Source organism: Balaenoptera musculus, chromosome 21, assembly GCF_009873245.2.
Source record: "Balaenoptera musculus isolate JJ_BM4_2016_0621 chromosome 21, mBalMus1.pri.v3, whole genome shotgun sequence".
Classification (NCBI taxonomy): domain Eukaryota; kingdom Metazoa; phylum Chordata; class Mammalia; order Artiodactyla; family Balaenopteridae; genus Balaenoptera; species Balaenoptera musculus.
In genome coordinates, this window is record NC_045805.1 from 33,561,439 (window position 1) to 33,589,314 (window position 27,876).

General features: G+C 55.5%; 1 protein-coding gene across 7 annotated transcripts in view; it reads right to left on the reverse strand.

The window, feature by feature from the left end:
- ANK1 (ankyrin 1) overlaps positions 1-27,876 on the reverse strand; it is a 208,795-nt gene that overhangs the window by 35,514 nt on the left and 145,405 nt on the right. For all 7 annotated transcript variants that reach the window (XR_005018152.1, XM_036838539.1, XM_036838538.1 and 4 more), the window contains exons 9-32: positions 27,578-27,676; positions 25,160-25,357; positions 23,644-23,742; positions 23,116-23,214; positions 22,527-22,625; positions 20,975-21,172; positions 20,330-20,428; positions 19,559-19,657; positions 15,577-15,774; positions 13,093-13,191; positions 11,174-11,272; positions 10,856-10,954; positions 9,752-9,844; positions 9,223-9,295; positions 8,451-8,474; positions 7,499-7,595; positions 6,240-6,318; positions 4,140-4,237; positions 3,834-4,058; positions 2,733-2,887; positions 2,210-2,421; positions 1,520-1,724; positions 1,135-1,231; positions 693-924 (exon numbers count right to left, since the gene is read on the reverse strand). Coding sequence is in view for 6 of the 7 variants with exons in the window: in XM_036838539.1 (XP_036694434.1) it covers positions 693-924; positions 1,135-1,231; positions 1,520-1,724; positions 2,210-2,421; positions 2,733-2,887; positions 3,834-4,058; positions 4,140-4,237; positions 6,240-6,318; positions 7,499-7,595; positions 8,451-8,474; positions 9,223-9,295; positions 9,752-9,844; positions 10,856-10,954; positions 11,174-11,272; positions 13,093-13,191; positions 15,577-15,774; positions 19,559-19,657; positions 20,330-20,428; positions 20,975-21,172; positions 22,527-22,625; positions 23,116-23,214; positions 23,644-23,742; positions 25,160-25,357; positions 27,578-27,676 (3,075 nt within the window). In the remaining variant the exon portion in view is untranslated. The remainder of the gene's footprint in view (positions 1-692; positions 925-1,134; positions 1,232-1,519; positions 1,725-2,209; positions 2,422-2,732; positions 2,888-3,833; positions 4,059-4,139; positions 4,238-6,239; positions 6,319-7,498; positions 7,596-8,450; positions 8,475-9,222; positions 9,296-9,751; positions 9,845-10,855; positions 10,955-11,173; positions 11,273-13,092; positions 13,192-15,576; positions 15,775-19,558; positions 19,658-20,329; positions 20,429-20,974; positions 21,173-22,526; positions 22,626-23,115; positions 23,215-23,643; positions 23,743-25,159; positions 25,358-27,577; positions 27,677-27,876) is intronic.

Below are 27,876 nucleotides of genomic sequence, written 5' to 3' on the forward strand. Positions count from 1 at the left end.
TCCTAGCACCACAAATCACTGGGCTGACAGCCTGCTGTCTCCTTGACCCACATGGTGTCCCTCGGCTCTGGGGAAGCTTCCCATTGACGCTTCTTAAAGGGACACGGCCCAGGAGCCCCTCTGCAGAGGCTGCCCTCCTGACAGCCCTGGGTCCCAGAAGCAACGGCTGCCCACGAGGTGGGAGCCCAGCGGGGTCAGGCCCCTACCTCTGTGTACCTGCTCTGGGCCACGAGGCGGGAGCCCAGGGGGCCAGGCCCTACCTCTATGTCCCTGCTCCGGGCCACGAGGCGGGAGCCCAGGGGGCCAGGCCCTACCTCTATGTCCCGGCTCCGCGCCACGAGGCGGGAGCCCAGGGGGCCAGGCCCTACCTCTATGTCCCTGCTCTGGGCCACGAGGCGGGAGCCCAGGGGGCCAGGCCCTACCTCTATGTCCCTGCTCCGGGCCACGAGGCGGGAGCCCAGGGGGCCAGGCCCTACCTCTATGTCCCTGCTCCGGGCCACGAGGCGGGAGCCCAGGGGGCCAGGCCCTACCTCTATGTCCCCGCTCCGGGCCACGAGGCGGGAGCCCGGGGGGCCAGGCCCTACCTCTATGTCCCCGCTCCGGGCCACGAGGCGGGAGCCCGGGGGGCCAGGCCCTACCTCTATGTCCCCGCTCCGGGCCACGAGGCGGGAGCCCAGGGGGCCAGGCCCTACCTCTATGTCCCGGCTCCGCGCCACCTCCACGAAGTTCTCGTGCTGCTCCAGTGTCTTGTCCACCTTGTCGTCCGTCGTCATGCAGTAGCAGCGCAGTCGCCCTTCTCGCGGATCGTTCATCTTGGCGAAAATGACAAACTTGGCCATGTAGGGCACCACGGTGAGCTCCTTGTACAGCAGGGTGGCGAAGTTCACAGCTTCAGCCGTCCGAGGACAGTCCGACAGCCAGAACCTGAAAAGAGGGCAGCCGTGAGCCTGTCCCTAAATGCCTGAGGGGGAGCGTCTCCGCCATCCAGTGGCCTGTAAGCCGAGCGGTGGCCTCTCTGACAGCCCCGGTGGTGGGGTGGGCAGGTGACGGCCTAAGCATGGCCACCCATGGGGACAGCGCTGCCCCCTCGTGCAGGGCCTGGGGACCCGTGGGGCTGGGCAGGCGGGGTGTCACCTGGCAGAGACGTTGGTGGTGAAGGTGGCGCACTCGTTGGCGTACATGAGCTTGGTGGTCCCTGTGATGTCTTCCCACTGGGCCTGGTCTGTCCCTCCTGTGACAGCAGTAGAAGGGGCTTGGGGGACCGTCTCCAGAGGCCAACGCGGGACGTGCACAGCTGGCTGTGGCCCCGAGAGCACACCAGCCCCTCCGCCCCTCCCCTCAGAGCAGCCCTCCTCTGGGGTCAGAGGGCTCTTCGGGGACGAGGCAGCTCTACTCAGACGCAGCTCCTCATCCCTGCACGGAGCCCATCACTCCCTAGCTCTGTGTCCTCCCGTCTCCCCAGGTGTGCGTGGAAGGAGCTGCTGCCCAGAAGGCAGGGCAGGGCGGGGGCACCGCTCACCAATGACGCTGCAGAGCAGCCGCAGGCTGGTGGTGTCTCCCTCCCCGCTGTCCCGCGGGTTATCCGTCCAGGAGGGAGGGAGTGGGATCCGAAGCCCGATGGGGCGGTGGAACTTGCGGCGCCTCGGCTCCACGGTGACAATGGGGCTGAACGTGGCCTGGTTGCCCAGGAGTTTGGTGACCAGCTCATCGGGTACAGGCTGGGCCTGCGAAGTGCCCAGGGGGTACACTCAGCCCCGGAGCAGCAGAGGGGCTCATGGACGGAGGAAGAGAGCGGCTGTCCGGGCAGGTGTGAAGGCTCCCGGGCGGTGGGGTCCCGCTCCTTCTGACAGCCAGCCCGGCTCTCCTCTCTGAGCCCCCGTCCCCATTTCCTTGCTGCTCCCCACTCCTGGGGGCCTTGCTCAGCATCAGGCACCTCTCCAGGAAGCCAAGTGGCTTCCCCTCACGCTAAGCCTGTGATTTAACACGTTATCTAGGGTTTTCTGCAACTTACTTGAGCGTCTGCCCTATCCCACCCACCCAACCTTCTTCTGAGCTTTAAGGTCAGGGCTCTAATGGGACTTTTCAGGCCCTGGACCAACGGGTGGAGATGTCCTGGGGAGGAGGGTCATCTCTGAGCGCCTTGACGCCTTCCATCCCTGAACCTGGTCCAGGTGATGGGGCCCCAGCAGGTAAGGAGGGGCTGTGTCACCTGCAGGGCCAGCTTCACTTTCTTGGTGACAGCATTTTCTGGGAAGGTGGCCTGCACCAGGGGGACGAGCTTGCTTTTCAGGGAGCCCCCCTCGGGGCCGATGGTGTCATAGTCCTGGTAGAGCCTTGACATGATCACGAAGTACAAGGGGAAGTCGGTGGTAACAATGCGGCAGACCCTCTTCTTCTCCAGCTCCTCCAGGCTCCCCAGCTCTGCAACCACAGGCCCGTGCCCGCCCGTCACCACGGTGGCTTCCCAGGGCCCCTGATCCCCACTCTGGCGCCCCCTCCCCAGGCCCCGCCAGGGGCAGCAGGCTGGGCCACCTGGAAGGAGAAAGGTCCTGGCCCAGGGGGTCCTGCACAGGAGACCAGGCTGCAGGGGCCCGGGTGCCGGAGCTGGGCCGTCTCTGGCCTCTCAGGGGGTCCCACACTCCGGGAGGCCCCGACAGCCCACCCCAAAGTGCAACCCCAAGCCCCATCCTCCAGGAGGAGGGCCGTGCTCCGGATCCCTGGGGCTCGCGCACCTTCATCCATCCCGTTGAGGATCTGATCCAGGTAGCTTTCTCCGTAGCGGTTCTTGTGTTCCTTCCACACGGAGCCGTTTTCACTCCGCAGCACCACGAGCTCGCGGTCCCCACGGCCTTGGGAGGCGAAGTGGGGGACCTCCACGATGACAGGGCTGGGGGGACAGGGGACAGTGGGGAGGGGCCTGGACGCAGGTGTGCGTGCCGTGTGGGCGGCAGCAACGGGCTCAGTAGGGAAGAGCAGCTGGGTCCTGCCTGGAAAGCGTCCGTCCCATCTGCAGGCTGGTCCTCACAGACAGACAGACCTGCCTCAGGTTCCCAAGACACCTCCAGGACCCTCTCGCTCCCCACCAGGCCCCAACCTCAGTTCACAGGGGGCTCTCCTGCCATGGCCACCCGGCCAAGGCTCAGCAGAATAAAGCTGCCATTGGACCTGACCCCGAGAGCCTGCCTGACGTCCTAGACCCACCCCCTCTGAGCCTCAGCTTCCTCCTGTCAGCGTGTGAGAGGACACTTCCTTGGGAGGACGGCTTTGAGGACTGCATGTAAAGGGGAAGTCACCGTGAAAGCGTTTTACAGCTGTTTTACAATCGGTGGATGAAAGCTTGGAAGCGGGGACAGGCCGTGGACGGAGACGGGAGGGCGGGGCCTCCTGGGCAAGACCTGTTCCAACATAGAGCCCGCGGCGCCTGAGGGACGCAGAGCTCCAAGGAGAAGCCCTTTTGCTGCGGGAAAGGTGAGGACCGAGCCTCTGAAACCATCAGTCTTGTCCTTGGGGGCCATGCTGCAGGGCCGCCTTCTAGGAAGACCATTTCAGAGCTTAAATAATCAAACCCTGGGGGCCCCGAAAGTGGCCATCTTCACCCCCCCTCTAGCGTCACACAGGAGCTGAGGGCGTTAAGCTCCCCCTGGGGAAGAGACTCCTACGTGTACCTAGAACAGGCCATGGAAGGAACACCGGGCCTCCTGGTTCTGACCGGTCAGGACACAGAGAGCACGGGTGTGGGCTCCAGGCTCGCCTCCCCGCTGCCCGGGCTGGGCTGGGGCTGGGTGGTCGCAGTGCGGCAGGGACAGGTCGGGGGCATGGGAGTGACCTCTCACCTCAGGAACTGGACTCCCGTGGGGCCCAGGGCGATGACCCTGCTGGCCAGGCCCTCCTCCTCGGCCAGCGGGGGCGGCGTGGGCAGCTTGTGGGGCTTCACCAGGCGGCAGGTGATGCGAGTGGGTGCTGCGCACGTCCGGGGCGGGACCACCACCCTCAGGCCGTTGTGCCTGCTGCCCCGCATGGAGCCCCCGCGGGCATCCACCATGAAGCTCACCAGGAACCTAGGGCACAGCGGGTCTGTGTTGACTTCTCCTGGGTGGGCGAGCAGGGCCAGAGCTGCCAGCCCCTCCCAGGCCACTCACCCTGTGTGCACAGGGCTGGCCACCGGGCTGATGTTGTCTGAGGTCTCTGTGGCTGGGCTGCTGGGGATCAGTGAGTCTTCATCATACTCCTTAGATGCCTGCAGAGGGGAGAAAGGCCAGCTGTCCTATCACCCCTGGGCCACGGCTGATGGTCTCGGCCAAGGTCGGGGAGGCTCAGCCATGAACCAAGGGGCCCAGCGTAGGAGGCGCTCCCCACTCCCCACCGACCCGTTGGGACAGAGCTCACCCGTAGTCTAAAAGGAAGCACGGGCTTCCTCGTACCGGCACGGACGGCCTCTCCTTGGCTCAGGACCCTGGGCCAGAGCTTCGGACGATGGAGCGAGTCCTCCCTCCCGTCCGGCCTCGGTCTCAGCTCCTGCACCACGTGCGCTCCTGACCTGCCCGCGTCCTCTAGCTCCTCCCCACCGCTCCGCCCCTGACGCGAACCCTCCGCTCTACACAGCTCGGTTTCACACTAGAGCTGGCGTTGCTTCCCCACACCGTCGCCTATGAGCTGTTTGGCTCTGGGCAAGCCACGTGTCCTGGGGCATCGAGAGGCACGAGAGAAACAGACCCTCGTCCCGGGGGCTTCCCTCTTCCTCATCTGCAGATGGGACAGCCCCTTCCTTGCAGTGCTGTTGTGACTTGGGGACCACAGGGCTGCCTCGCCCCAGGCCTCGTACGTGGCGAGGACTCACGAAGCCAGCAGGTCCCCTCCAGGTTTCTTCTCAACTCTGCCCTCGCTCTCGCTTCCCCGTCGGTCCAGACACCCACGTCCCTCTCCTTCGCTGGACGCCCCTGTTCGTTTTTCGCCTCTCGCCTCCTGTGTGAAGCCTTCCCCTTGACTCCGATCTGGAAGGGCTCCCGCCACACAGCTGGGCCCTGCGGTAGTCACCCTCCCTGCGTTCTGAGCCCCTCCCCAGCTGGACCATCTCCTCCCACATCCTCCCAGCCCACACGGGGCACAGCAGGACGCCAGGAGACACCTGCCGCCTTGGGTTCATGACTTAGGCAAGGACTCAGAGGGCACGGTTGGCCAGGGAAGAGCAAGACCCGGGTCCGCTCGGATCCTTCTCATTGTCGTCTTCGGCGGCCCCCGGGGAACGTGCCACAGCAGCCCCAGGGCCATGTTTGACCGGATCTCCCAAATGCCACCCGGGGCGTGACACCAAGGTCACACCACTGTGATGTGCCCGAGGGTGGAACAGCGGATTGGACGGCATCTCAGCCGCCTCCTCCTGGCGCCACTTTCAGGTCGAGGGGACACGCATGCCTTCAGTGGCAGGGGAAGAGACCAGCCTCAGCTGGAAAACGGACAAGCCCAGCTCAGTGATCGGGCCTCAGGGTGGCCAGTCCCAACCTTCAAATACCACACTGCTTTCTTTTTATCCTAGAAAACCCCTTTGCCCAGGTGAAAAAGTGCCAAATGGCCTAAAATTAAACCAAGAGGAATTACATTGTTTTAAACCATCCCACCGATCTTGGAGACAAATTCAGGTGGCATCCAGGGAAGCCACAAAATAGGGTATTGTAATGAGTAACAGCCCACGCTGGGAACAGCTCTCCTTGACATCCTCTTTCCATCTGTATTGGTATTTTAAGCTCCCAGTAATCCCTTGAGGAAGGTGAGGCAGAAACTGTCCCCTTTTTTTTTAATGGATGTGAAAGAAAAAAAGTTCAGAGCTCCAGAGTCGCCCGCAGCTTCATAGAAGTGCAGATGCAGCCTCAGGCTCCGTCTCTGGCGCCGGGACCCTTGGCCCCAACAGGTGCATAAGGCGTGTGCTCAGGGGCTGTGGCCCCGAGAACATGGGCTTTGAAGCCAAAACTTCTGGAGTCGGTTCTCAGCCCCACTGAGACCAGCGTGAGGGTGTCCCACACGCCCTTGGGCTCTCGGAGACCCAGATCATCAATAGCTAGGACAAGAGCACTGACAGCACAAGTGCTACCAAGAACACGTGGAGTCTGGGATCTGCAGGGCTTGGTAAATGCTGCCAGCTTTCAGCTATGAGTTCCTATCGTCCTGCAGGTCATCTCAAAACAGTCACCGTCCAGGGGACCTGCTCACTGCCAAGGGGAAGTAAGAGAAAGGATGCTTCTTACCTGTTCTGCCTCTTCAGATCTGATCACCACCGTCTCAGGTGTGACGCAAGGAATCCGAGGGATGGCTGGGGACTCCACCCTGTGTGCCGAGAACATTGGGACATCAAGGGATGATCCTTATGAGTAGCCCCATCTTCCACGGAAGGCCTTAGTGAAACACTTCTGTACCCCCAGGATGACCTATCCGATCCGACCGCTCGCCACGACCTGAACCCCACTGGCACATGTGGTACATCCTGGTCTTTACACACTGACCAGCCTCCTCCCTCTGCCTCCATGCCTGTCCCCAGAGCCCGACTGTCCTGGCTGAGCGAAGGACCTGCCTCCTCCAGGAAGTCTTCCTGCATGCACCACCCCCGTTCTGCAGCCTTCCACCCCTTGGTGAGGGAACCCTCGCTCTGGCCATTACGTCTTATTCTGCATCACGATCTGTCCACTGGGTGTGTGTTTTGATTCTACCAAATACATCTGTAGGTTCTCCATGGTCAGGGTCCGAGTCTCATGTTTCTTTCTAAACGAAGTTCAGTAAATACTAATCATAGTTTTCCTTCTCCTTGGTCCATTGCCCTATTTTGTATAAGCCCTGGGACCAAGCTGACACACGTCTGTCTTTTCAGAAAATACCGAGGGCTCAGTGCTTCTAGAAAGCTGTCACTTTTAGATTCCTTCACAAAGTCCCCGGGTGTGGCGATGCACCCACATCGCAGTAGCACAGCATCTCAGGGAGGAATGAGAAACACAGGCAGACACAAACCCTCCGTGGGTCTTCCCTAATGGACAGGCCGACGGAGGGACGTGGCCGGCCTCTGAGGCCAGCTTGGCAAAAGTTCCTTTCTTTTTTTTATTATTTAAATTCTTTTAATTGAATGAAAGATTTAAAAAATTCTGTAGTGCTTTGCAATTTTCAAAAGTTTCACACACATGATTTCATATAATCCCATAATAATCCCCCCACCCCCTTTTTGGCAATGGTTTCTAATGGCAATCTCCCTTAGTGGATTTTTTCTGGGGGGAAGCTGAGTGTGTGAGAGGGGGAAGGGTATGGATAGGAGACTGAGCGAGGAGAGGAGGAACAGTGGGGGGGCAGGGACCCCAGAGAGGGTGGCTCGCAGTAGGAGAGACCTCTGCCCCCGCCTGGCACCGTGCTGGACCAGCGCTCTGTCCAGGCCCGGCCTTCCTGGAACCGTCCCGCTCTGGAATCCTCCTACTCTGCGTCCCCGGGGTGGACCTGGACCTGCCCCGGCGCGAGCATTTCTTACACTTGGTCCAGCTTCGGCACAAAATCCAGCAGCTCTTTCTCTTCATCTATATCCCTGGAATCCTGCTTCTCAGCCTTGAAGCCAACAAGTTCTTCCCCTGAAACCACACAAGTTTAAGTGAGTGACAGGACGGAAATTCCCTCTTTTCTTTTTCAAAAGAAAAGAGGGAATCTGCTGCTCCTCCTCTCAACGCTCGCCCCCGAGGAGTGGGGGAAGGTCTCAGATGCTCCAAGGGGACCATAGCAATGTCTTCGACCAGCCCTGACCCTGTTCCTCCAGCCCTGGTACCTGGAGCCGGGCAGCCAGCCCCTAATATCTTAATCTGCACCAGGCTTTGGAGAAGAAAACAGTTCCATCAGAAAGAACTTTTTTGGCCTGACAAGTTCCACTTCAAAACAGCCCTTGTGGTGTGTGCAGTGACACCAAAGAAAGAGGTGCTTCTGTTCTTTTCCACACCACATGCGACAGAAGAATAAACGACCGTGGAACCAAACCCATCCATTTTGAGAGGCTCTAGGAACTTTAATAACCATGGCGGCTGAACCCTCATTATTTCCTAAGTGCATCACCAGGAGGTTCAAAGTCTGCCTGCAAACCAGACTCTGCCTCTTTGTTTCTCTCGCCTCCTTGCACTGGAGTTGGAGCCCTGGACCTTGAAGGGTCCTTTACTGCCCCTCAGCAGTGTGTGTCCTGGCGTTGTGATCTGGAGCCGACAGAATGGAATCACAGCAGCTCATGCAGTTATGATCACAGACACAGTGGCATGGGCACAGACACAGACATGGACAGGCCAGAGCCGCCGCCAGGGCACGGATCTTACGGGTGGAAATTTCCTGTTTTAGTCAAGCTCTGATTGTTATGAAAACCAGGGATGGATTAATGAGATCTTGGATTGCTTAGGGTGAAATGCGCTTGTGAGAAAGGACCACAGGGAACAGAAAGTGTTTCATACCCATTATAGTTATATGAGCAGTTCCTGGAAAGCAAAGAAGAGCCAAGTTTAAGGATGGATAGGATTGAAGTCAGTTAAATTAAGAGGCAAATCATCAAAGGGGATACAGGAGAGCTTTCATCACCTAGTTGACAAAACTACATGACCCCTGGGTTACTGATATATGCAAGGGGCCAGAGAGCAATCTGATCCAGCCCCACCCTTTTTTTATCACGATCTTTCTCTTCCAAGTTAAGTGGGAAGACAGGCTTGCCTGGGGCAGGAAAAATGCCACAAGTACCCATGGCCACAGAAGTTGAAACTATAGTCATTTCATAATGACTGACTGTCGACCCAGTGCGTGGTCAGAAGAGCAGCTTATGAAAAGCAATTCTTCCAGATTTTAAATGAAACAGCTTTGTTCAAAGCACAAGGAACGCACCAAGTGGAATTTTATGACAGTTCCTTACAGCTCTGAGAGTTGACTGAGTTGAATCAAAGTCCTTGTATGATATAGGCAGACACACATGTATTTGTGAAACTTTGTGGGATTTTATATTTTAATCCCTGCGATGTAGATTTCCTTCTCCTAAAATCACATTAAAGGAGTCTTTTGGATAACGGACAGCATCTTTAGAGCTTGGTTCTGTCCAGTTCCGACTCGGACGGCAGAGGCGGGCATGCTGTGAGGTGCCCCGGGGCGGCAGCAGGGGGCCCCCCCGGAGTGTTCAGAGCCCCGAGCACCCCTTTCAGCCTGACTTGACCCGGACGCGGTGTTGATCCCAGCCTGTACCTTCATCTTCAGAGACGTCCAGGATCTCATCCACCGTCTCGGGGAAGCTCATTCGGTGCTTGTCGCTGACCAACTAAAAACGAGAAAAAGCAAAGACGTCAACCCAAACACAGCAGTGGGCCCTTTCACCCATTCAGCAGTTACCTGGTTGTGAGTGTGGAGACAGGAAGGAGATGGCAAAGGAGGTTTGTCCAAAATGAAGAAAATGACAGCTAAGAGGGTCTCTGGGGTCTGGCAGGAACCGCAGAGGTATGAACGGAACCCCAGCTTCCCGGCGCCTGGTCCCTGCCCCCAGTCCCATCCAGGGCTGCCCGCTCCGGTCTGGTGGCGGCACCTACTCCTCCGGCCGCTAGGTGGCAGTAAAGACCCGCCTGATGAAGGAGGAGCCCCGCCCCCAATTCTTTTGGCTCTGAGCTTCCCGCGGGAATCCTAGGACCCCTAGGCTCCCTTTCCCGGGGTACCCCAAGGGGCACCCTGCGGCCAGGCTGTGTGTGTCCAGGGTAGGGGTGCCGGGGAGGAGCAGACGTACCGCGACACTGGTTTCATCGGTGACAACCTTGAGCACGTCTGTTACAGAAATGTAGCCCAGGCGCTTGGCTATGGCCAGAGGTGTGGTTCCATTCTGGGGAGAACAGCAGAGGGAGGGCGAGATCAGACCGAGCTCACGCCCCAATCGTTCATACCCAGAGCAAGACCCCTGCACACGCGTGGGCCCAGATGTGTGTCGCCGACGTCTGCAGCGACGGGTGCAGGCGAGAGGAGGCCACGGTATTTGCATCTGCAGCCCTGGGTGCGCGAGCCTTGAATGGGAGCAGGGGAGATCTTACCACCAAAGTCAAGGGTGGCCAAGAGGAGAGCCAGCGGGAAGGTCAGGGTCAGGGGGGCACCAGATGCAGTTGTAGGAATAGGAGGGCACAGGGCAGTACTGCCCAGGGCTCCCAAGGCCGGTTCTTTGGGTGTCAGTTACTGAGCATTCAAATAGTTAAAGTAATCCACATACTTCAAATGAGCTCTTTTCAGGCCAATCAGAAATCACAAGTCACCAGAAACAGGGGAGGGGTCTATTTCTACTCTGACTTTAAAAGGCAGAGCTAAGTGACACTAAACAGATATTGAGGCTTTCTTTTCTTCTAAGTTCTCTGGTCCCAGGGCATGCCCCGCTCCGATTCAGCCCCATCCACAGTTACCGTTTCAGCAACCCCACCTACAATCAAAGGCCTGCACGCTTGCTGAGCTGGAAGCGGCTGCGGATATAACCTAGTGAAGCTGACAATCGCGTCATCTAGGGGAGGAAGTTCACCCTGAACGGTGGCCACGGACATGGCTGAAGACCCCGAGGCCCCCAGACATCACAAACCACTCAAGACATTTGGCTTTGTTCACTGCCACAGATTTCAGAAAGGGTTTTGACAATATTTAAAACAAAATAAAAAGGGGGGAGGGGAAACAGTGCTACCAGGATAACCTTCTGTCTTCCAGAAGGAGGCACTAATCCCAACAGCCCACGTCCTGGGGAGCCCATCCAGGCCCGAGACGCGCAGGAGGATGACCCGAGCTTCCCTGGTGAAGGGATATCGCATGGGGCCGCCCGTGAGAGCAGGTCTCTGAAATCAGGAACCGGGTGGGTACTTACCGAGCTGACCTCGTTTGGGGAAGCACCATTTTTGAGAAGCAGTGTCACGATGTCTGTATGGCCTTGTTGAGCTGCCTGGTGCAGGGGACTGTATCCGAGCTGTAAAGCAGGCAGACGTTTGGCAGGATGAGCTAGCTACGAGAGAAAGCACTGCCCACCTGCCACAGAGCATGTGCGTCTTCTGTGTGCAACAGAGAAAGGCATTTCCCCCATTTCCTCCTCCAGCGTCAAAGCTGAAAGTTGTGGTGGAGCCCCAAGTGTGCCCGGAGTGACCCTGGCTGCATCTGAATTTGGCACTGCTCTCAGGCATCCCAGTACCTTAGTCTTGGCATTGACGTCTGCCTGGTGCTGTAGCAGGAACTTCACCAGCTTGATATTCCCATAATGGCTGGCCACGTGGAGTGGAGTGTAACCCATCTGGAAAGCAAGAGAGGAGAGAGGGTGACCAGCAAGGCTTCGGGGGACACCACGAGCCGTTCTGAGCTGGACGGGAATGCAAGTCTCACGACAACGGTGACTGAAAGAGAGGATGGACGAGGAGGCCCTTTGCAAGGTCGGCAGTGGGATACCACGGGCCTGGGAGGAACAGGGCTCGGTGTCAGTCAAGTGCAGTGTGAGATGACTAGGAGAGACCCAAGCGGAGAGGTTAAGTAGGTGATTGGAAACCTGACACTGAGCCCCAGGGAAGAGGGCAAGGCAAGGAGGCACCTGAGGGGAGTTGAAAGTCTTGGAGGTGAGAGAGGTCCCCCAGGATGAGTGTGGAGAGAAAAAGTGGGGCCCACGGACTGAGGCAGTACTTACAGGGAGCTCAGAAAAGAGGACGGGGAGGGAGCAGCAAAGAGGAGGGAGGAAAGCCAGGAGAGACCCGTGTTGCAGAAGCCAAAAGGGGTCATCCCCAGAAGGAGGGAACCGCCAGCAGACCCTGGGAGGGCAGCAGACTCAGATGTCAGCAGCAGCACAGACGGCAGCGCAGAGATCACTGCCGACCCAGACAAGACCTGCCTTGCACACTTATTTCCACTAGAAAGGTGAAATCCCACTGAAAAACTCCCCAGAAGGCTGTCTAGGTTACAGAGTTGTACCCTAGTGGAATTTATAGGAACTGGCCATGGCTTGAAATCAGTGGCTTTGGGCATTGATTCATTTGAGTTTTGTCTGCAAAGGAGGTAATTGTCAAGAAAGCCGTTCTGCTGAATATTTTAATGCTCCCTCCAAACGCCAACAAGCCAAGGCTCTCTGGGCTCCTAAGTGTCCCTGGGGAGCCCGGTCCCAGAGATGACCCGGACCCAGACCCTGCAGGCTGGACCTGGAGTGATGGGGTGGCTTTGGGACCCCCAAGATCTAACCCACAACATAGGATCTCTCAGGGCAGGACCCCAAAAGACTAAACCAGGCCCACAAAAGAAGCCTCAAAGATCCAGAACATTCTTGGGTTTAAAGCAGGTTCCTTTTGAAGCTATAGGCAGTTGGGGATAAAATATGTCTCTGGATTTTTCTCAGGGAGGCTTCAATGTCACACTGCTGACCGATGTGCCTGAGGAACGCTGGAGGGGGCTGGAGCTACAGGGGTGTCACTTTGTCCCTTCCTTTTAATACCATTGCCTTTCGGTGAAAAGGAACAAAATGCCACTTCTTCCAGGAAGCCTCTTCCTTCCACCAAATGGAAACACCCTCTCCTCCCTCTGTGCTCCGTGTGGTTCACGAGAACACCCCTTGCACCGCATATCACACTGGCTGTCCCTTCCTGCCTCTTATGTCGTCTGCAGATGCCTTGAGGCAGATTGCACTGTGTGCTGGGCACCGGGTCATCCTCCACCCCCCCCCACCCCCCCAGAGCTCCCTGCACACACAGAGGCTCAAAGAATGCTGACCTGCTTTTAGCCAAATGCCGGAGTAGAAGGGGCGGAATTTTCCAGTGCATCCTGGGAAGCCTGACATTTTGACACCTTGCTCATGTAAGACAGGGCTTGGAATCATGATTAAACGTTCCTTTCACTACAGAGGATCAAAGGTCTAGCCAACTTTTTAGACTCCCCACTGGAAAGTGAGCCCATTGGCCTGGGGTCCTCAAACTCCACTGCCGCCCCTAGGAAGTGGCAGACAGGAATGGGCCACTGGGTCCTCGGGGTATCAAAGCTCCTCAGATGGACCAGTGAGGGAGGCCGGAGTGGGTAGGCCTGTGGGTGCAGGGGGAAGAGGGGAGTCCCTGTGGACAGAGCGCCGGCTGCTGGCCTTACCCGGGTGGTGGCGTCCACCGTGACACCATGTTTGATCAGCACGTCTGCCACTGGAATGTGACCTTCTTGTGCGACCAGATGAAGGGGAGTGAGTCCACTCTGGAAAGGAAAAGCAGTTCATCAGCTTGGAGCCAGGAAAGAATTCCAGGCTACACTGAAAGAGCACTGAGGTTTGGGAGTCGAACTTGGCTTTGCACGCTCCAACCGGTTGTTTGACCTTAGGCAAGCTCTTCTAGGCTCCCCCCGCCCCCATCCTTATCTAAAATATGAGGTGGTTAGACTGAATCAGAGGTCAGCAACAGTTTCTGTTAAGGGCCAGATGGTCAGTATTTTAGGCTTGTGTCTCTCTTGCAACTACCCAGCTCCGCCAGTTATAGTGAGAAAGCAGCTATGCCAACACGTAACTGAATGGGCATGGCTGGGTTCCAATAAAACTTTATTTGTACAAACAAGTGGTGGGCCGGATTTGGACCCCAGGTCGTAGTTTGCTGATTTCTGAACTAGAGGAACTTTATGATCCTTTCCAGTGGTAACATTTCCTATTTCCATGACTCGAGATGAGCTTCGAAGCCTTAGTTTGCTTATCGAGAAAATCGGGATTATAACTGACGAATCTCAAGGGCAAAGGAAGGCTCACTTGAGAAAAGAGACGAAAATGCGTTGTAAACCACGACGTGACATTTAAATGCAGCCTGGGATCAGCACATCCCAGCCAGTAAACAGGGTGGAGGATCCTGCTGGGACCGAAAACCCCAGATTCTTGGAGTTTTCATCACAGCTTTCACATGAGGATGGTGATGCCCCAGCGATCTTGACTGACATGTGCGCATTCACGCAAAAATGCCAGGAAAGGCTTCCCTCCCCCGGAGCCCGCTCAATACGCCTTACTAACCGTGGGGCAAACAGGGCTGCAGCTCCTCTGTCATCGGAGCCAGTGGGCAGGGCCTGTCCCCTCTCCAGAGACTCCACTCGCCCTCCCCTGCCATCTGCACTTCCCCCCAGGCTGATGGGTGGCCCAGCGGTGCTCCTCCCCAGCTGAAGCCTGCGCAGGCAGGCGGGGCTGCCCACATAAGAACAGGTCCTGGGTCGGTCACAAGCGTCCGGGTGCCTTGCCTGATCCTTGGGATAACACCGTAACCTGACTGGTGAGTGTGGATGTGGACGAGTGGGGATGTCTCAGGGCAGGGCATACTGGCTCACATAAATGGCGCCAGCAAGAAACCAAGAGTCCTGTCCAACATAATGGTCCTGCCCTAACAGTTCCCTCCTGGGGGTCACCTGTCCAAAGCTGTCCAGATAAAGCCAATGGATCCACACGCTTTGAAGAAATCTTAAGTTACCCTCAAAATGCTTGCCTTTCTGAAACTGTATTATGTTCATTTATCGTCTAAAGAAGTGACTCTTCATATCGTATGATTCCATTTGTAAGAAATGTCCAGAACAGGCAAATTCATAGTGACAGAGAGTAGATGAGTTGCCAGGGGATGGGGGTTTGAGGGAAATGGGATGCGGCTGCTAATGGGTCTGAGGCTTCCTTTGGGGGTGATGGAAAGGTTCTACAGTTAGACAGTGGTGGTGTTCGTCCAATTCTGCAAATATACCAAAAAAACCACCAAATAGTACAGTTCAAAAGAGTGAATTTTATGGTACGTGAGTTATATTTCAGTAAAATTGTTGTTTAACAAAAGAAGTGACTCTTAGTCTTTCTTGGGTCATGCGTTCTTTTGAGAAGCTGATGAAAACCATGAGGATGTCACCGGGGAACAGCTCCCATGCCCATCCTCCCACGTGCCAGGTACACCATAGAGAGGGTTTCCTGCTCACACATCAACAGTCCCTGGACTGAACTCCATTTAAGGCACAGGTTGGCACTGAAAACACAATATCTTCCTCACAGAAAAAGAATATTTAGTCCCAGCTTACTTAGTACATTCCTGAATGTAGACGCTGGCCTATATTTGGAAAAGCATGCAGTGGATTTCAATAGTGATCTTTTTGTAGATTCTTGAGTCAACCTCTTTAGAAAGGACCAGCCAAAGCTTTGGCATCAGGTAGGCTTGGGGTCCTGCAATCTTGGAATAAGCAACCTTTCTGAACCTGTTTATTCATTTACAAAACTGAGATAAAACCTACACAGGGGGACTTCCCTGGTGGTCCAGTGGTTAGGAATCCGCCTTCCAGTGCAGGGGACGCAGGTTTGATCCCCGGTCAGGGAACTAAGATCCCACATGCCACGGGGCAACTAAAGCCCGCGAGCCGCAACTACTGAGCCCATGCGCCACAACTAGAGAGAAGCCCACACGCTGCAACGAAGAACACACACACACACACACGCGCGCGCGCGCGCGCATGCAGGTGTGCGTGCGCATCACCTGATTCAGAACCCAGGCACACAGCAGGTGCTCGATCCTGAGATGCAGTGTGCCGTCAGCTGACCCCCTAATGTGATTGAGTCTACAGGGATATCTGCAGACGCGTGTTTACCTTGTTGCCCAGGTTGCCGTTGGCCTGTTTGGAGAGCAGGAGAGCCACCATGTCCGCGTGACCCTCCTGGGCCGCCAGGTGGAGGGGGGTCACGCCTTGCACGGACTCTGCGTTCGCCGAGCCCCCGTACCGCAGCAGGCTGTGGGCCACCTCCAGCTGGTTCTGCTTGGCGGCGATGTGCAGAGGGGTGTAGCCGTTCTGAAACAGAAGGGGCCGCCGGAGCCTGGTTCCAGGAGTGCTGAGTTGACAAGCTTAGCGCATGCCTTACGTTTTAGATCCTCTGAGGAGGGGTCAGGAGGCCTGGTTCAGGGCTGGTGTCACCCGGGAGGGCCACTTCAGTAAACAAACCAACCAACCGAGGCCATTTGGTTTGGAGAGGCTCCCAGAGCCAGCAAATGCCCTACCCGTTCTCTCCATCTATCTTCTGTGCACAAGGTGCTCTGTCCCCAACAGATGCTAGGATTCAACCAGGCGGCAGGCCTACAGAACACCCAGCAAGCTAGGCACACAAGTAAAGGAAAGGCTTCCATGCCCTCTCTCCTGCAGTAAGAAACATGCCCCCCAAAGACAGTTCATAGAGGAAAAGGAACAGAGCCCTTCTCTCCTCGTGACGTTGGGCCAAGAGCTCCCCCTGGGCCTGGTGGCTTCAGGCAGGTGGCGTTAAGAGTACATGTCCCCAGCAAGGGACCTGGGGGTGTGGAGTCAGTCCTTGGTCCACTTTAACCGGCCATGTGACTAGGGGCAAGATCGTCAACTAGACTTCCTTTTGTATTTTTTAAGCCATTGAAAGTGGATAGTAACATCTACCTTGTTCTTAAAGTTGTTGAATGGATCAAATATGATAATATATGTGAAGGTGCTTTCCAAAATTGAGATAGAAAATTAATAAACCTTTGTATGGTTTTGCAGTGCTCTGGTTCACAAATCTGTTAAGTCCGTTATGAGACGAGGAGATTGGTCCCACAGTAAATCAGCTACGTCACTGTGCACCCTCTATTCAGCTGGCTTTCCTTTCCCCTTTGTCTTGGGAGGAAGACTTTCTCAATGAAGGAAGCAGTGCATGGGAGCAAACTCCATACCCCACTGCAGGCAGCCTACTTTGATCATCACTGTTGGAAACCACTTCCACCTACATTATCCTTTTCGAGCTTCACTGCAACCCACGTACAGCAAGTAAGACAGGCATTTTTATTACTACCCTGCTTTGTGGATAAAGAAGCCAGTTCTCGGAGAGGCTAAATGCCTTTTCTAGTGTCACATAGTAAGTGAAACAACAGAGAACCCAAGTCTGGTCTTGTGACTCCAGATTCCAGGTTCTTTCAACTGGAGCCAAGATTCCACTTGGAATCTCCGTAAAATGCAGATTCTGACTCAGACGGTATAGGGAGGCCCTGGACTCTGCATTTCCAACAAGCGTCTGGGTAAGGCTGATGTTGTTGGCCACAAAGCATTCAGGGCTAAGGGGGATGCCAGGCCTGAGGACCTCCGAGCAGGACCCAGGACTTTCTAAGCATATGCCCACCCAGTCCCAGAGCAGATGGCATAAGGCATATGGTCTCCTGCCACGGCCAGCATCCTTCTGGCCATCCCACAGAACTGAACCTCCTTTGCCAGCCACTGCCTTATTGTGGAAATCGACATTTCTGATTCTGCCAGGATCCACTGATCAGGGAAGAGAAACAGAAAAAAAGGGGCTGACCAGTACAGTAAAATCCCAGTTTAAAGCACTGGGGGACAGGGTGAGATCAGCCTATCTGCAAAGTAGATTTTGGGGAAAGGAAAGTTGTCATTTACCCAAAGAATTAAATTGAATAATAAAAATCCTTCTCTCTGAGTAATTATGTAAGATGATTCATCCTACTGTTCCTCCTTTTAAATTTGATTATGTTATGAGAAAACATTCAATTCTCTGTAGGTTGTGTTCCCCTGACAAGATTGGCATTTTGACTGTAATAAAATTCATTAAACAAAACGAGGTTTGTACTGTATCAAAAGGGAGCAAAGAAAAGAGGTGCGGTTCCGTGGATCAGACCTGAGATTTGGAGTCATCCCCAAATGGAGATCCTTCTCTCTGAGTATCAGAGAATCTTCCGACTCCAGAGCCCAGGTCTTTTAGCTGGAGCCGTGCTTCTCAAACTTGAATGTGTATGAAATCACTTGGGATCTTGGTAAAGTGCAGATTCTGACTGGGGGGCCCCAGATTCTGCATTCGTAACAAGCTCCCAAGTCAGGATGAAATGGGGTGAGGTCGCTGCTCACCTACGGTGCCTGACTGCAGCTTGCCTTCCATTCCCTGCATGGAAGCAAGGATTATTAGGACCTCTTTTACTGAACAAAGGACAGGAACTTGAGTACTTATTCACGTTCGTATAATCAGGAGTCCAGGCCACTTGGGCAATGGAGGATGTCTGCACTGGGAGAACGGCATCCCGTCCAGGTCAGGCTGCCAGGTGACCCCCAGTTAAAACCAAGATACAAGAACAACCGTCGGTCTCAGATCAGGGACCAATCCCTGTGAGCTTTCTCCAAGCTGGGACTACAGGGAACGAATGACCTTCTGTAGGTGACAAGGACGAGGGGCAGGGAGGCAGGAGAGTCGGGGGAAAGATTCAGGAACGGTGTGAGCCAGTAAAAGGTTCCTCTTTCCCAAGGAAATGAGCTCGTCCAAAGGAATGCGCACCCTAGAGAGAGATCTGCCTAAACATTAAAACAACATTAGCATCAAAATTAGAAAGGGGTGGGTTTGGTTTGGGTGCAGAGAGACTTGCATGCGAAATTCTACAAAATTGCCAGACTGCTTTGGAAACTATTTTTTGCCATGGAAACAAAACCCATCTGTGCAGGGTTTGTGCTTGGATAAAGCTCCCTTTAAATACCATGAGCCTGGCTCTGATTTCTTTTATATAAGGAGCGGTGCAAGGAGGAGGGGAGTCCAGCGTTTTATTTTTAGAAGCAGGAGTAAGTCACGTCCCAGCAGGGCTGCGCGCTGTCTACACAGTGATGTGGGCTCTGCTACAACAGCGCGGGACCAGAGCCCAGGGAGACGGGGTGTCTGGGAGACGCTGTGTCTGCAGGAAAGTGAGGCTGTAAAATTCAGATGAGCATCCATTCTGAGAGGGGAAGGCAAGCTGAAGCCCGGCCCTGACTTTCCCTGCGTCCCCACGGAAGTCAGCAGGTGTCGGCTGGAATCACACTCTGACCCACCCATGGCTCCCTCCTGCCGCAGGGCTGAGCACTGTGGTGAGCTCAGGGACCGCGACTGTCCTTTGCACCCGAGCCCTGCCCCCTCTCCTCGCCCCTCATCTGCGGGGCCACCAGCCCCCTCGGCCCCCCTCCCCTCACAGACCCTGCACACCTTCTCATCCCACAGGGGACGGCCTGTCCCCCCAAAATGATCCTCGCGTCCAGCTTTATCCCTGTACCTCGTACAGCGCCCCCTCAGTCCACTCCTACATAAGCCCCATCCGCTCCCTACACTCAGGGTCCCTCGGGGCGATGCACCCATGGCTCTGAGCATCTCAGGGGCTGGTGTGAGGGTGCACGCCAGCCACACCTCAACGTGTAACGTATGTACAGAAACGGCACCATCTCAGAGCCGGAACTCCAGAGAGAAACAGATTTGGGGGAGACTATTCGCATTCAAGACAGGTTCCTCGCTCCAAGGTTCTGGTGAGTTCGCCCCCAGCCCTGAATATTCTCCAAGTGTGGCCCTGGTCCCGGAATCCACGAACACGCTGTACATGCCGACCTCTGACGCCAGTTTGGGGTACACATTAGTTGTGTGAAACGAGCTCCACGTCTGCGAGGTGACCTGTGGCTGAGAAGTGCTCCCCAGTTCCCGGCCCGCTGCGGTCCCCAGTCAGCAGCCGTCGCACTGCAGGTAATCGGGTTGCTTCTGCACGGCCCTCCCTGAGGGGTGGCGGCCGCCTACTGTCCCCGGGTGGGGACAGGGTGAGGACGGGGTGGGCACCAGGAGGCTTACCCAGGCCAGGCTGTGCGGGGAGCCGCCCCGGGGCAGCAGCAGCTTGACGACGTCCAGGTGGTTGTGGTGCACGGCGACGTGCAGGGGCGTCAGGCCACTCTGCGGGGAGATGGACACGGAACAGCCTTCACTCAGGGGACGTCCCACTGGCCATGCCTGTGGCTCCAGGCAGCACCACGTGGGGATCCGTATTCACTTTCCTGTTACACAGGAAATCTGCTTGACACCATTTCAGAGCCAGTCTTGAGCTGAAGTCACTAAAGAACACAAGCAGCTGGACCTGGGCCACCTCCTCATTCCTGGGGGGTCACCTCCTCAGTCCTGGGGGTCACCGCCTCATTCCTGGGGTCACCATCTCAGTCCTGGGGGTGTCACCTCCTCAGTCCTGGGGGGTCACCTCCTCAGTCCTGGGGGTCACCACCTCATTCCTGGGGTCACTGCCTCATTCCTGGGGTCACCATCTCAGTCCTGGGGGGATCACCTCCTCCTCAGTCCTGGGGGGTCACCTCCTCAGTCCTGGGGGTCACCTCCTCATTCCTGGGGGTCCTAGGGGCTGATGGGGCAGTACAGCACCCTCGCTCAGAGGGGCCACCGGGTCTTTCTAGAAGGGCAAGGTCTCTGTCAGAAAGATCTATCTCCCCAGAGGCCATTCTTCCTGGACGGCTGCCCATTCGCAAGGGGGACGCAGTGGGCTCAGGCAGAGACGACCACCCGGGCGCAGCTGCCCCTCTGCCCCGGCTCCACCCTGGCAGGAGGGAAGGTCAAGCTCACCTTCCCGGCGGCGTCTGGGTGCGCGCCATGCTCCAGCAGCAGCTGTGCCACGCGCACCTTCCCGTACTTGGCCGCCACGTGGAGAGGGGTAAATCCTTTCTGAGGAGAAACACAGGCCGTCGGAACCATGGGGAGGCCCGCCATCCTCCCTGGAGAAAGGGCCCGCGGCGAAGGAGGTGTCCCACCCCGACTGGCGTGGAGACGCCGGTAGAATAAAGGGCACAGAAGGTGTGATCCCGCTGAGACTCCCAGAGCCCAGGGGGCTGCCACCTGCCCCTCTTGCGACGGAGTCCAAACCACTGGTGCTGTTATTTGACAGCCAGCTAGCTGAGGGCGGGGGCTGGGCCGCCAGCCTTGTCGCATCCCAGAGCCTGTCTGGTCTGGCCAGAGCAGGTCCTGAGCCATTCATTCCATGATAAACAGACGAGGGCTGGTGGCTGGACGAGAAACTACAGTTCACCTTCCTGGGGAAGGACGGGACACATCCGGCTCACAGGTGGCGGCCAGTCCTGTGGGTCCATTCCTCCCAGCAGCCCTCAGCACAGTCAAGGCCATACAGAGGACCAGGTGGGAACGCCCTCCCCTGCCCCAGGCCCAGCTGGGACCAGCCTGCCGCTCTGGAGAACGGGAGGAGGAATGCTGTACCTTGGTCATGCACGCCTGGGACGCCTCCTTTTCCAGAAGGGCCAGGGCCGTTTCCACGTGGCCCTCTCGGGCCGCGATGTGCAGGGGGGTGTGCCCGGCAGTGGTGGCCAGGTTGGGGTTGGCGTTATTTTCTAGCAGGAGCTTCACCATGTTTGTGTGGCCAATGCGAGCTGCACAGTGAAGTGGGGTCTGGTCATCCTGGAACCCAAAGCAAAAGCAAAGAACACGGAACGCTAAGGTTACCTAACCCAACTCTTCATTTTATAAAGAAGGCAGGTGAGGCCCAGAGAGGTTAAGTGACTTTCTCAAGGCCACACAGCTAGTAAGAGGAAGAGCTGAGATTCAAATCTCTGAGTTATGGGAACGAATATGTTTTATATTATTTAATCCTTATAACAACCTTTCAAGTTAGTTGTTACTCCTACTTAATTGCCCAAAGGCTCAGCCTTCCCATCTGTAAAATGGGAATAATGGTATTGACCTCATAGGGCTATGGTTAGGATCAAGCAGACAGCGTGTATAAGATGTTTCACACCACGTTTGGCACAAACTATACATTGTGGTTGCTCTTACAGGCAGACCTCGGAGACACTGTGGGCTCAGCTCCAGACCACCGCAATAAATTGGGTAACACGGTAAAGCGAGTCACATGAATCTTTTTGGCTTCCCTGTGCATATAAAAGTTATTTACATGCCATTACACTCCATTATGTGTGCAATAGGATTATGTCTAAAAAATACACTTACCTTAATTAAAAAATACTTTACTGCTAGAAAAATGCTATCCACCTGACAACGCGGGGTTGCCACAGAACTTCAAATTCTAAAAAACACATTATCTGCAAAGCATACTAAAGCGAAGGGCAATCAAACGAGGTGAACCGTACTGTCTCCTGAGTCCTGTCTAAGCGTCCACTTGTCTTTCTGTCTGAAGGCTACCCTGGTTTTCTCTAAGCCAGGGGTGATGGGAGGGTCAGACCTGGGGAAAGATGACTTTTCATCCCAGCTCCCGCCCCCTGCCCCTTCCAGTTTCCTCCGGAAGCTGAGGGGGTCAGTGGGCAGGGTCTCTGTGTTACTGGGCCCAGCTGGGGGCCTCCCTCACGTGGCTCAAACCCAAACCACAGTCCTGACACTAAACAGAGGCTCTGTGGTCTGTGCGGTAGGAAAGCCTGATCCTGGCCAAAGCCAAACTGCAAACTCAGCAGGTCTTCTTACCCTTTGCTCACTCAGTCCCTCAGAGATGCCTTTTACATCGCGGGGGCACCTTGATTTTCACCGGCAACCCTTTCTTCAAAAAGTTGCTTCTCTACTGATACTGTGACTGTAACCCACACGCAACCTTTCAGCCCCCTGCCCCAATACTGTTTCTTGGCCTTTTGTTGATGCCAACACGTCTCTGGCCTTCTCAGAACCCTTGCAAAGCAGAACCAAGCAGGTGTGACAAGGAATCCCGGCGCCCCGAGCCCTGCAGCCTGGTCTCCGATCAGGGAGGATGGCTCCTCCTGCGCTTGAATTGCTTCCGTCTGGGATCCCTCCCATCTCCAGAACTCACCTTGGCCTTGGCATTGACTTTGGCTTTGTTCTGGAGCAAATATTTGGCCACTTCCATGTGCCCTGCTCTGGCTGCCATGTGTAGCGGGGTCTCCACTTTCTGTAAGATAACAAAATTATGGAAGTGTTAACACCTGCTGGGTTTCCAAAAGGGCACACACAGAGCTCCGCAGTGCCAGCCTGGAGTAGCTTGGCGGGCATTCATCCAAGAGGTGGAGTTGCCCCAGCAAGCAACTTCAGCCTTTAGTCTGCTGATGCCCGGTGTGTGTGTGTGTGTGTGTGTATGTGTAAGATACACTTAAAAGTAAATCCCAGAGCTAAGGAATGTTTAGAAACATACATGTATTCCCAGATAACACTCACAGAAGTTCCCAAATGACCGTCCAAAATAAAACCCCCAAGACTTACAGATGGGTGACACGTTTAACTGGGAAAGCGTCAGTACATACAGTCTTCCTCCCCGAGTCCGAGGCCCCTGCTATTCTGAGAATTCTACCTCTGTCCTCGAGAGGAGAGCTTGGGATCGCTGGCAAACGCTCGCCTCTGAGCCCTCCGTCCACAGGAAGGGCCTGCTCTCCCCACGGACTCACCACATTGGACACGTTGGGCGATGCTTCCCGCTGCACCAGGCTCTTCACGATGGGCAGGTGCCCCATGAAGGAGGCCACGTGGAGAGGTGTCAGGCCGGACTGGAACAGACCAGACAGGAGTGAGACGGGGGAGCCTTTCCCGCTCCTCCAGAGACACAGCCAGATGGAGCTTAAGCTTTCCTGCCTCTAGGGGTTCCAGAACAGTCTTCCAAGGAAAGGGAGCTCTATGAAATGGGTCTGCTTCCAGGCAAATGGCCGGAGGGGGGAAAAAAACACTGCAGGGTGATTCCACCCACATGTACAACTCAAAACATTTTGCATCTGACCTTGGACAGCTCCCTGAGATCTGACACCAGCTCCCGGTCTTAGCGACCCCTGATGTATTCCTCTGAGAGTTCTAGACTAGCACACACACACACACACACACACACACACACACACACACGCAGCCACAAAGAACAACTCTCAAGATGGCTATTGGAAGAAGACTCGTGGAGACCGTCCACTCGCCTGCGGAGTCTCTCCTACCTCAGTGACAGCATCGATGGAGGCCCCGGTCTTCAGCAGCAACTCCATGACGCGGATATGGTTCTTCTTGCAGGCGATGTGTAAGGGGGTAAAGCCATTCTGCAGCCCCACACAAAGGGAGACAGGCAAGCAGGGGCTCACACTCAAGCCCAAGGAACACCCAGACCACCCTGCTGATGAAAAGGCAGCCCTTGCCCAGCCTAAACGTCAATCACTGTGGATCACGGAAGAGGCGGGCGGCTCTCACTGTACCAGGCGAGGTCCTGGATACGTTGTCTGTAAAACCTTCTTCCAGATTTAGTCATATTTTTGGACACACTGAAAGTGCCTGCCGTTTAAAGTTTCCTTAAGGGGAAATTTACGATAAAGAGAACTGCTGTGAAGCACAGCACGTTCCCTGAAACCGCCGTGCGTTTCTAGTCAAATGGATTTCTGTACCTCAGCCCTGCTCGAACATGATACGCTAGGATGTAAACCCCACCAGGGCAGGGATTTCTGTTTGTTCGCTGGGTTTTGTCTGTCTGCTTGTTTTTTCAGTGCTTTATCCCCTAGGGCAGTGGCTCTCAATGTGAGGGGAGGGGATTTTGTCTCACCACCCATCCCCCGCCCCGGGGACACTTGGCGATGTCTAGAGACGTTTTTGATTGTCACAACGAGGGGAGGAGTGCTATTAGCGCCTAGTGGGCGGAGGCCAGGGGCGCTGCTAAACATCTATTCATGGGTCAGTCTCCCCACAACAAAGAATATCGGGCCCCAAATGTCAGTAGTGCTGAGGTTGAGAAACCCCGACTACCCCAGACGGTGCCTGGCAAGTGGGGACTGCTCGGTGAAAGCTTTCTGAACAAATGAATGAATAAATGAATGAACGAGCCATCCTTGCGGCCTGGAGGCTGTCCGGGCTTCCAAATTCTCCTCCTCTGGGAATGGGCAGAGGGGAGATGGGGGTGTGGGCAGCCTCCGTGCAGCGCTCCGGCCCCGCCAGCAACTTCCCTGGGAGCCCCCGGCCTGGGGCGAGCGAAAGGAACCACAGTCCCAGGAGGGAACTTGCGTTAGGCCTGAACTCACCTCTGCTCAAGCACCATGACCACTGTGAGCCCCTCTGCAGAGGAAGGATGCTTAGCTGAGCCCATTTCACTCACCCCCAAAGCAGATCAAAAACCCAGGCAGTCGCTAGAAATCACCATCCCTCAGCTCTGGGCACGGACGGGAGTGACCTCCCGCATACCTACCGCACGCACTGCTTGTGAGTCAGGTGTCCTGGGCCCAAACCCATCCGGACCTCAGCCTGTTACGGGGGCTCGGTCATTATGTGTGGGATGCGGCAGGGAGTAAGGTCACATCCGCCTGTGCGCTGCCACGCCCCACGGGCCTCAGCACCCCCCTCCCACCCCGACACTGTCCCCGCCCTGAATCTCCAGGGCAGCTCCAGGCACCATTGGGTACCTCCCTGGGGGGCTCAGCCATGCAGCTCTGGCCCTAGCCCCTCTGGCACCTTCTCCGATAGCCTCCCACTCACCAGGGCTCTGGAGTTTGGTTTGGCCCCTTTATCCAAAAGGACCTTGGCCACCCTGTGGTGGCCGCAGTGGGCGGCCACGTGGAGCGGGGTCAGGTGGTCCAGTGTGATGTCGTCTATCTCTGCATTGTATTGCAGCAGGAGTCGGACACAGTCGAGGTGGTCCCCCTGAGCCGCCATGTGGATTGGGGACAAGCCATTCTGGTGAAGAGGGAAAACAACCAGTCGCAAAGGAATCGAACACGGAAATTCAAGGCAGGCAATGATTCCAACCTCACTTGCCACCTCCTCCCTACACAGGGCTTCCACGTGGCTCCCGGGTGAGCCTGGTTCATTCCGGCCTCCGCGTTCCTGCTGGTCTCTGATTGCAAACCTTCTTCTCACCCCGCCAAATCCTCCAGGCCAGCTCTAGCCAGGCCCACCTCTTCCACGAAGCCTCCCCTGGCCACCTTTGATTCCTGTGGGCTTTTCTCATCTGCACCCCTCACTCGGACCGTACTTATATACTTGCTGAATTGTTTTCATAATTAACTTTTCAGGTGTATGTATCTTCTCTCCTTCCTTAGAAGCTTCTTAAGATCAGTGACTGTGCCTAGTATCTCTTACACGCCCCACGGACGCATGAAACACACACAGTGGTCCTTAATCAATGTGGTCTTGAACGAATGAATGATGCTAAAATGGAATTTGGATCTAAAACCCTCCGTTCTTTGTCCCTGACAAGTGCACATCACTTTAAGAAACTGTTAAGGATCCTCACTGTTTCTTAAATAGCAATTTATTTCAAAAAACTAAAGACAGAGAAGACTCACTCACTCATTCATTCAGACATTAATCCAGCAAATATTAAGTGATCAAAGTGCACCAGGTATGGGATCAGCTCTGGGGAAACAGAACAGACAGAATTCCAGGCCAAGGAAGCTGGCAGACTAGTAGGTTAAAGATGGGGAAAGAGGTACGTTGTTGCCACTCCGTGTGGTGACATCAGGAAGGCGTGATAAAGCACAGAGGAGCAGGGGAGGGTGGAGTCATGATGGGGTCGGGGGGACATGGGGAGAGAAGGCTTCCCGGGGAGGTGATCCCTGAGCTAGGACCTCGCCAGGGAGAAGACACAGGAAGAGCATCCCCGAGAAGGGAATGGCGTGTGCAGTGCTCCAGAGGGAGCCGCCCTGGGACCCAGGGAGCTCCATGCAGGTAAACACGCGGGAGGCCACGGGCGTAGAGCTGGACTCCAGGGGCAGGCGGGAGCTGCATCATGAAAGCCCCTGAGCGAGGAAACTGGGACGTTAGGTTTTAGCAAGAGACAACTGAAAGAAGGATTTTCAGCGAGGGAGAAACACAATCAAGCTGCATGATGGCTATTGTTAGTGTTTGAATTGAACTGTGTCCCTCAAAATTCACATGTTGAAGTCCTAAAGCCCAGGACCTCGTGATGTGGCCTCATTTGGAAATAGGATCATTGCAGATGTAGTTAGTTAAGATGAGGTCACTGGTGTAGACCTTAATCCAATATGACTGCTGTCCTTATAAAAAGGGGAAATGTACACACACACACACACACACACACACACACAGGACAGCCTGGGCCGTGAACATGACCCAGATTTCAGAGAGCTCCATTGAACACTCACATGATCCTCGGTCAGGGAATAAATTGCTTTTATGGTGTAGAATCTTATGGCAGGTAGCTGCACACAGAAAACCTCAGGAGTGACCATGGGTGGGTCTGGTTTCTGCCTTGCTCTGTTCTGACCACCTTCTAAATTCACCCCAAGAACGAGGCAGTGGGCCTGGAGGCGGTGTAGGCAACACCAGGTAGTCTGACAGCTTTAGCCCCAGTAAGACTCAAGACCTCATATTAGAACTGAGGGCCGGGCTTTTGCTCTGGCCCCGAAAGGACCTTGAGAAGAACCGTTTTGTTTTCTTTTCAACATCATCCAGTCTGGCCCAGGCTCTGAAGACTCCCCGAGTGCTTAGTTCCTGTCTTTTCTGGAGCCAGGGTAAAAGAGATGAGGCCTGATCTAGAGCTGTACAGACAAATGACAGCCCATGGGTCAAATCCAGCCTGCTGTCTGTGCTTGGCAATAAAGTTTTATTAGAACAGGGCTGCTAGTTTGCACATTATCCACGGCTGTTGCCCCACAACAGTGGTAGACTTGAATTGTTGTGACATTGACCAGGGCCTGCAAAGTCTAAAAATATTTACTATCTGGCCCTTTAGAGAGAAAGGGTGCCAACCTTGATCTAGATAATAATTAGAGCTGAGTGCCTCCTGTGTGACAGACATTGGGGTCAACGTCACACACACTGGCTGAGTTAGTAGAATTAGCATCTCTGTTTCTCAGAAATGGGATTCGCCCCGGGTCGGCCTGACCAGGAGCCCTGCCTAAGAGATGCTCCTCGCAGAAAAGAAGCTCGCACCTTGGTTTTGGCTTGGATGGGCGCCCCGTGGTCCAGCAGGATCTCTGAGATTCGCAGGTGCCCATTCCGAGCTGCACAGTGGAGAGGTGTCAATTCATCCTTTAAAAGACAGTCAAAAAGAGAAAGCCCCAGAGGCACCCATCAGAGGTCGCTGGAGAGAAGGCACCTGTGGCATCATTCCAGCCGGAGAGGCACGAGAAGGCTTCCTTAAGGGCCAGCTCGGTGGAGCAGTCTGGTCTCCAGCTGCCCCTGTGGGCTGTTCTAGAGGCTGGACGCCCTTCCCTAGCTGGTCATGGGGA